Source organism: Patella vulgata, chromosome 8 (genome assembly GCF_932274485.2).
Source record: "Patella vulgata chromosome 8, xgPatVulg1.2, whole genome shotgun sequence".
Classification (NCBI taxonomy): Eukaryota; Metazoa; Mollusca; class Gastropoda; family Patellidae; genus Patella; species Patella vulgata.
The window spans coordinates 29,935,174-29,945,109 of NC_065886.2; the positions used below are offsets into that span (position 1 = coordinate 29,935,174).

Genomic DNA, 9,936 nt, shown 5'->3' on the forward strand with positions numbered 1-9,936 from the left:
GGTATTGTGTTGGCATCTAAACCTTCGCGTGAAGTCTCTGGTACACCCACTTTGTCGAATTCATTATGTGTGCCTTTCAATCAATTGATAATATTAATGTTTGTCTCTCAAACCAGATTTACGATCATCCATTTATAAAAGTGGTACGTTTTCATTGCTTCTCAGTACCTTTGTGACACCATAGCATGGATTTTAATTGAGGGGGATTGGTCAAACATCGTACGTAGATTCAGTACATGAAAAGAAAACCGCGACACCTGAACATCCTCCACTGAGGATAAGTATAGATTAAGCAGCTTGACAGCTGGATGGGTTACGAAAAGATAAATGTTATATTTCATATTATATTTATTTTGGGATTGCGGTAGAGGGACACCAGTTTCGCTGTTGACTTTTTAATGTTTGGTTCGATCGTTTCACAAGAAATCGGAGTTACGGTGGCTCAGTGAGTAGGAAGTTGACTCGTTAACCTGGTGGTCCCGATTTCGATCACTGCGTTGGCCCAGAAAGTTCATCGGGATATCCGGCGTGGTTCTCCGTATCAGTAGTGAGTGTAGGACAACGGTTGTCGTTCAAGGTCCCCTGTACACATTGGCGTGCACGTAAAAGAACCCTTGACAGTAAGAATTCGAAATAGGTGCAGACCATAGCGCAAAATTTGGCTCATAGTACACTGCATGGCATATGTCCGTCTTCATTAGCGTAGTAGGAGCAGAACAGTAGGACGTTAAACCCCATTTCATTTCAATTTATTTCATTTCGTAAAAAATCATTTAAGGTCGCCCGTCTTTAATTCGAAATTTTTGATTCGTTTCCTAGTCTCTTGGTGAATAATGTGGCCTTATTTTGAGAATTTGCATACAGATTGTGATATCATATAGTACAGAGTTCGTAAACCTTTCCATTGGCGGAATATACGACCGTTCTACGAACTAATTAAAGTTGTGCATATATGGTACTATTTTGGACACAACGTCCAGCAAATAAGTCGTAGAAATGAACTTTCGTCTACACTTAATCGAATTCCAAATGCCAAAGGTTCTTTTACGCGCACGAGATCTCGTTTTTTTTGTCTTTTCCGAATTACTAGATAGTAGGAACGTTCTCAGCCAAGACCGCGAGCGAACTCGAGACCTCCAAGCTAACGAGCCAATGTCTTACTCACTGAGTTACAGCAGATCCCACAAGTCGTAGAAAGTTCATAGTCAACAAATATGTATGTTTGGTAATGATATATCTATTTGCGGGGAATACCAAATGCGATACGTTAATTTGTTGTTTTTACTTATATTTTCACAGATTTCGAGACAGCTTTTTGAAAACATTAACTAGAGCCGGGTGGTTATTGTGGTGTAAACCTGTTGGTTCTTGTTTCAAATCAGTGATGTTTAATGAAGTGCAAACCAAGCTACTTGACTGTGAAATAATAAGGAAATATCCTGGTAATAATTTATTTAACGTATTCTTTATTTCTGTTTTTTTTTCTAATGTGCAAACCAGTCTACTGTGAACTAATGAGGGACATAGTTGGTAATAATTTGTTAATTGATCAATTTTGATCACAGTTTGATAATACATGTAATTTGTTAATTAATTTCCGGTGTATTAGTGTAAAACTGTGTTCACCTTGTGTTTTTCACTAATTTTAAACATCAAACTGTTTACATGTTCTGTTCTGGTGTAAATGTTCGTTAATTGAATGTCTTACAAGTCACAAGTAATTATGTTCATGTTTTTATTTGATGCAAAGACAAATATTTGATATGAATCTTGACCGACCAAAACAAATGAATACACAACAGAACAATTTGTTCATTTTGTAGATTATTCCTATCAAGTTGTTCCCTTAATATTGAATATAAGACATATTTGATATAAGTTTTTACGAATGAGTGGGGGTTGGGTGGCCGAATGGTTAACGCGTTTCATCATCAGGTCTGTCATTGAGCCAAGTTGTGGGGTTTCGATCCTCCGCTTGTACGTTCCAAGGAGTAGGGTTGCCTTTCCAAGCTCGTGGGCTTTCTCCGGATCCTCTGGTTTCTTCCCACTGCTAAAGACCCATACGCGCAAGCGATTTATTGAAATAAAATTGAACCATGTGTTAGTACCGAAATGACCTAGTTTGTATCGAATTAACGTTAGAGTTAAACTGCATTTCCCTCTCTCGTTTTTACCCACGACTGATTGCAAACAACAAATGGATACACAACATAACAATTTGTTCGTTTTATATTCTGTTTCTGTCAAGCTGTTCTGTTACTCTACATTCTATAAACTACAATTGTGTATAAGTATTATAATATTAAGACATATTTGATATGATTTTTTACCGACGATTTATATCCAACAACAAATGTGTACGCAACATAACAATTTGTTTTTGTTATAGCCTGTTTCTATCAAGCTGTTCTGTTATTCTTCATTTAATTGACTACAAATTGTTCCATGTGTTTTTATTATTATTCGCCATTTTAAATGTGACCCTGTTTGATTATAAATATAAACAAACTAATCATCATTATATTAACTTTATAAGATTATTTCTAGACGTTTATTGTTGCTATTCGATTATTAATAGAAGAATGCTGGGGTTAGCTATTCTGTTCCTTGCTTTAATTATTTTTTTAAAACTAGGTTCTGGATGGTATACAAGGTTTCGGTATAAATATGCAGGGAAAATATATTATTTGCAATGGTACATTCAGCAATCACTTGCGCTTTTAATTAGAAGATATGGTATTTTACGAGTCTTACTTAAACTGTGTACTCTAATAAATAGTTATTTGAATAAAAAGAGCTATATTCACGATGTTTATTATAATTGGTTTAAATGTAAGTATAAGTATTTTAGATGGGAAAATTTAGTTAAGAATTTGTTATCTCAGATGATCAGTATAACAATAATCCTGACCATTTTGTATTTAATGATAAGGAATTCAACTTTTGTACATAATTTAGAGAATAATATAATCTATATAGATACATCAAATCGATTAAAAACTAATCATTCGGTATTTATGAGGTATGTTGGAGAAGATGTGAAATTTGAATGCAAAATGGAAGTAGACAAATCATGTCAATCAAATGTAGTATGGTTTCGAAATGGTGGCAGTATAATTTCTGATTCTAGACATGTCATATCTTATAATTCTAGTAATATTGTTAATATCACAACATTACATATATATAAAACGATTTTATTTTCCACATTACATGTATATAACATCCAAGATGTGGATTATGGTGTGTATACGTGTAGATTTTATCATTGTTTTCAACAAAAAGCAATAATTACGTATTGGAACGAACACAATGATAACGAAGACTGGTGTTTGCGTGATACGAAAGAGACATTCCATCTGGGTGAGAAACAATTTGAAAAAAAAAGCGTTACAATTATTCCAGGCGGGGTTCTCATTCTAGAAACTGAGTATCACGTGATGACTGATGCGCGTAACGTCAAGATTATTGTAACCAGAAATGACCTCAATGTTTCTGCATCTATTATGCCAACGTGTTCTTTGTTCATATATAACTTTTTAAGGGTGAAATTCCCAAATAAGGCTAGAAATAACTATTCTTCACATTTAAATTACATCGAGAAATTGGACGGAGAGTCGACCACCTTTTTATTACAATTTCAATCATGTATTGACGCTTATTCGTATGGTTCGTACGCATTTGTTATAAAAAGGAATTTTAATGGCCTTTGGACTGAGCATTCAGTACCAGTTGATGTAATACCACAGATTCCGAAGGTTTTTAGCAACGGTTTTTACAATATTTCTAACCACAAACCGATCTCATCACATTCTCAACAATGCTGGACGAAGAAAACACACGACATAGAAATACCCTGTGAGCAATATGTTGATTTGTTTCTCTCAACGGCCAGGGTTTTTTTCTTAGCAGAATACGTTGTATTGTTATTAATAAGTTTAATTACAATAACTTGTATTTATTTTATTAATCTTCTCAACAAAATGGTGGTCTTTAAACTGTTTAGAAGATTGCTATCGCAACGATCTAAATTTGTAGAATTCGACGGTAAACATATTTCTAACGAATACGATGTTTATATTTCGTATGCACCCCCTCAGCCTAGTCAGCCCGGTGAGTTAAATATGTCCGATCAAAATATGGCTCTGTCGGTGGAAAAAATTCTCAAAGAATTAAAGCTGCGGGTTGTTTCTGAAAAACACATTTCACCGGAGAAATACTCCTCCGTGGAAATCCTCAAATACATTCGCCGTAGTTATGCATTTGTAATACTCGCAAGTCATCGATATATCGAAAATTCGGAAAAATATGTGAGCGAAATATCACGTATACTTAGTAGAACAGGAGATAAAAACCGGTCTCGAATTTTAATATTAACCGTAGGTGATTTACAAAATAACCAGTTACACACCGATGTTGTAACAGGATATAGAATCTGTCCGTGGACTACAGAAATTGAAGAAAAGAGTCATATCGTTAAAAATTGGGTTCAAACTGTATTTCATCAACCCGATTACTCCCTGTTGCCTCTATTAATGCTTTATGTTTTACTTATCTATTTGTTTAATATTTTATATTTTAGATATCTATGCGTTTAATATTTTATATTTTGTGAATGTATTGGTTAAATATTTTCTGTATTAGGCATCTGTTCGTCTAATATTTTATATACAAGTCATCTAATGTTTTAAGTATCTATTTGTTTCTTGTTTTAGGTATCTTATGTGTTTCATGTTTTTGTCAATTCGTTTTAAAACCAAATTCCATGTGTTTTATGTCTATTATATGTAAATTAAACATGCATTATGCAAGAGCTAAATCTGCCTATTGCAGGTCTTTCTTTCGGTCTGAAATGTTTTCTAAAGTATTAATTAGACATTAATTAACTGATCCAGGCCTTAATCAACTCTCGATGGCATCAGATTTCTCCGATATTAAATAGATTAGAATGGTTCAACGATACTTTGATTTAATCAAATATGGAGGACCGAGACTTAGCTTCGATCAACCAGTACGGTGGTTGAAATTATTGCACACGTCTGTCAAACCTTCAAAGGCTAATATCTTCGCTTGCAATAGAGTAATTTGAATGACATTTTCAAATTATTCATTTTACATCATCTACTTTCAATCTATTATAGCAAGAATGGCTAGCTCTTTATCTAAATCTTAAAGAATGTATCTTTAATTATTGATTATGTTTGCTTGTAAGTATCTATTATGTAAATAAATACAATCGTTATCAGATCATATGATGCAGGTAAATAAATAAAATCGTTTCTGATCCCATAATGTGGTTGATATCTATGTATGTAAATATGTAAAATCGTTATCAGACCCTATGATGTGGTAGATATCTATGTGCGTAAATAAAGAGGCGAAAGATATTTGTTTAGCGAAACTGTGGTGTCAGTGGCGCATATAACATTTCATCTGCCACAACCTCACTATGCACTGAAATCAGCAAGAATGGAAAAATTTACACGTTACAAAGAAACAGAAAAATGAGTGAAAAATTCATACTGAGAATTTGTGGGGGCGGAGGCTACGAGCTAGGAACCACACCTGTTCTACTGTTATACGAGGAACCACACCTGTTCTACTGTTATTTTGTAGGGGTATTGGGGCTATGAGGAGCCCCACCTGTTACTTAGTAGGGGGAGGAGGCGACGAGGGACCCCACCTGTTATACAGTTATGGGGGCTACGAGGAATCCCACCTAGTTAGAAGTGGGTGGGGCTACCAGGAACCACACCTGTTATTCAGTAGGGGCTACGAGGAACCCCACCTGTATTGGGTGGGGAGCAAACCCGTTATACTGTTATGTAGTGGGAGCGGGGGTGGGGGGTCTACGAGGGCCCGTCCCATCATGCTGTTATTCAGTACGGGACCGGGGGCTCAACTGAGCAAGCCACTATGTAAAGAATTAAAATCTGCAAGATATCCTATAATTTAGTTCATATCTATGGATCAATATCATCAGCTTAAAATTTCCTGTTTTGTAAACATGTCTGAATATTACTCCGAAGTCGTTTTCCAGTTTTGGGGAATTCGCGCTGGATTTAGCACTGATTTACCTTGCTCAATCGGAGCTATTGGCCTGTGAAGAATGGTGGTGTTTGCACCTCGGCTATGAAACCATTCATCGCTTTAAAAAACAGTGGTGTTTGCTCCTCGGCTATGAAAACATTTATCGCTTTAAAACACTGGTTCCCCTAACCTTTTGTTGGTTGTGACTCCATTCTAGAAACTATCATCTGGTCGCGACCCATCGAACCGCTCACTATGTATTGTTTAATGGTCGAGAGCGAGACATTAAGTAATATATTGTAACAGCATGAGGGCCGTAGGCCCTAATGTTTTTACAATATATTACGCAATGTCGTAAGCTCGAGACCGTTAAACATCTTAAAATACTGACACTCCGCACGAGCTTTTACGTTACATTAGTCCAATATCTCACTGGTTTGAATAAAGTACTATTGGCAAGTTGCCCGTACGATTATTTGAAATAATGGTACGCCAACATCAAAGGGTGACGTCACATCTGTATTTTAAGATGTAATATGATCATAATTTACATTTATTATTGTTTTACTTATTTGACAACTTATTAAAATGGGAGACTGTAACAAACAATTCCGTGAAAAAACGTAAAAAAATCCGGAAACAAAAATTACCAGGAAGTTTTTATCCGTATGTGCATGTTTTTCCTGCATGTAATTTACATAAATTCCTTCAATTAACATAAATTCTATTTTCAAATACAGAAAAAAAAACAAAACAAAATCCTGATTATTTTTGTTTCCTATGGGCATGAAAGTGACAAAAATTTCATTAAATTTGCATTTGCAAACAGAAATAATCCGTAAATTCCTGGTCATTCCACCGTTTATCTCGTAAAATAACAGAATTAAGTCCAATATAGATGGAATAAAACATGTTATCCCTAAATTTCACGGAAATTCCTGGTCATTCCACCGTTTATTCCGTAAAATAACAGAATTAAATCAATTATAAAAGGGAATAAAACATTTTATCCCTAAATTTCACGGACATTTCCTGTTTAATACTGAACATTCCATGGAAATATATAAAGCACGTAATTTGAAGAAATAATTCACATGTTTAACACAATTTCTATTTAAAAAAGACAACGATTAACATAATTCGGCCACATAAAAAATGGATATTTTTTACAGTGTGGGGAAATACTATAATGGTGTGATAATCTGCCAATCGCTAATATAATTAATGTTTCTTAAATTAACCACTTTAAGATCAACTGGCTAGAACGTCGTTAACCTGTCACCACTTTTCAAGCCGTCATTGGGTAACGACGTTAATCCCATCTATTGTTTTTGTTGTTTTATTATATTGTTGAACAGTTTATACATTGTTCATCTATCGACAAGTCAGTTTTAATTACATTTGCTTTTATCCTATTATCTGATTTTTCTTAAATATAACAAAATTTGTACATTGAAGGCAGTCACTAGTTAGGATCCCTTACTAAGTGCATTAACTGGCCTGTCAGTACTGTATGACGATTTATGTTCCGGTGTATTAAAGAATTGAAGAATCATTCGAAGTCTGTTATATCCGAAGAGAGAATTTACACCTCTAAAATACGTTGGGACGTGTGAGGGGAAAGACGATTGGCAATGTGGCAAGAAGTGCATAGATCAGAGATGTATATGGTTTTCATGAAAACATAGCATCGTTTCAAAAGTTCCGGAATAGTCCGCCATGACCCAACGCAGAGGTGGTGAATAACTTTGAAATCTGCAATCAATTCTCTTGTATTCCGTTCGCAAGTCAAAATGACCAAGTGAACAGTTCTACAAGAATCTTTTTAAATAATTGTTTTGATCTTGCAGTTTGTAGACAGAGTGAGTTAATAATCAATATTTTATTTAAAACATCTAAATATTAATAATTACATATTTTACACAGAACTAATACGTCATTTTCATTTAAAATATATGACGTATTTCAAACCTCTGTTTTCTTTGATGCTGCAACGTGGTTTATCCATTTGGTCAATAAATCTTTCTTGGCTGTTTGAGTTAATCCATCGTGCCAAGAACAAAACAAATGGGGCTTGGCGATCCGATCTTGTATTTTATTATCGGACGGGATTAAAATAATCAATCTCTCGATCGACAGTTCTGAAAACATTTCATTTATAATGGGTATTTCCAAATTGTTGCTTTTCCAGTAATTGTTAGAACCATAGATGATAAACGAACTGCTGGATTGTATTATCTCAAGCGGTCCTGAAAGTACACTAGATCCCAGAGAAAGGTCTGATTTTATGCCAACTTTCCATTCCAGACTCTTTTTAATCAAAATATTTTTTACCATATCGTTAATCATATTTACCTCCGGCTCGTCGTCGTCGATATATGAAATATAGATTTGGTTGTTTTGGGAGGCGTCCTGAATTGCTGGTCTGGAATCCTTACTCAGAGACTTATGTACGCCATCTTGACGTATAACTTGGAAGGGCGAATCGAGATGGAGAAGGTCGCGAAATAGTTTTACAAATATCCAATTTAGCAAATAAATATAGTAGGTGAAGCAATAACTACATGAGAGAAAAGAGGGAATAAAGATAATTCCCTCGACGGCAAAAAATAAAAACGGTATGGATTTGAATAGTTCTAACATTTCGCCACAGAAATTTTCCGCGTTAAAACTAGGTTCAGTCCAACACCGACTTGTCTTGTTCGTCACAGTCAGGTCACTGGGAATAACGGACACATAGCTAGAATCAAACAAATTCGGTCGCCTTGGTAACACTTGAAAAATTACAGGGTATCTAACTTCCGACAATTTTCTACGATTGGTTTTTGAATCAAAGTATCTCCTCTGAATAAAGAATTTATAGTTACCAAAATATTCGTCATTAATACAAAAATTCGTATCTGCCGTTAAGACCTGAGTTTGGCTGTCGTTAATTGTTATCATGGCAGTGTTTAGTTGCGACAAGAGATAGCCATATTCAAATAACAGCCAATAATTATAAATAAAGAATGAACATTTGGTAAAAAGTTGTCGGTCGTCTAGAATCGTGATCGGCTTCTCGTTGATAGTATAGATGATGGTCGTGTCCGAGTTATCTGCACTTACAGAATGGAAGTTAATTCGAAAACGCAGAATGCCCCCTGGTGGGATGAAAATGACGTCTGTTCTCTCTGGAAGGCGTCTCAATCTGAACGTTGTAACTTCATACCTGGTGCACGAGGAGGCGCTGCCGTTTGTATAACATAGTTTGTCTGAACGGGGTTCCGTAGCAACTGTATCGTAATGAATGCTGCCACAAGAATACAAACCAAAATCTCCATCTCTTAGATTATAAATATGTAAAATAGATTCTCGATAAATAACATTGCAACCAATATTAGCCATGTTTACTCCAGTATCAGATATGCGATGATTCAAATCGGCTTTGACATTTTTACCATTTCGTGTCCATTCCATATAGTAATTGTCCTTGCCATGCCCAACTTGTATTCGGCAGCTGAACGAAACATCCTCACCAATATATCTATGAATTGACGAATCGTCGTAGAGAAACTTTGTTTCGTTGACAAAGACAATACTTCTCTCCATTCGTTGACCAAATTCCGTGTTTTTAACCAAATAATATGATTTCCACACGATCAACGCTAAGACAAATATTCCACACAAATAAAATACATGAACAGCAGACATCAAACATAATATAGGTTTCCATCCAATTCTTATAATGTAAGGCAAAAGCATAATAGTTAATAAAATAATATACACTACGAGTATTGTTACCATAACCCACTGGTCTTCCATAGTAACCAGTTCAGGAAAGTTACACTTAAAATGAATTCACCTCAGATAACACAGTTGAAACTACTGTTGTATGCTACTTTTATACTGGGAATAAACTGTCTTCAT

The 9,936-nt window shown here is 35.1% G+C and overlaps 1 protein-coding gene across 2 annotated transcripts in view; it reads left to right on the top strand.

Annotated features, from left to right (window-relative positions):
• Positions 1–5,282, top strand: part of LOC126830938 (uncharacterized) — a 35,936-nt gene extending 30,654 nt beyond the window's left edge. For both annotated transcript variants that reach the window (XM_056102976.1, XM_050561464.2), the window contains exon 2: positions 1,300–5,282. In XM_056102976.1, coding sequence (XP_055958951.1) covers positions 2,319–4,598 — 2,280 coding nt within the window. In that variant the 5' untranslated portion in view covers positions 1,300–2,318 and the 3' untranslated portion in view covers positions 4,599–5,282. The remainder of the gene's footprint in view (positions 1–1,299) is intronic.
• Positions 5,283–9,936: the final 4,654 nt, after the last annotated feature.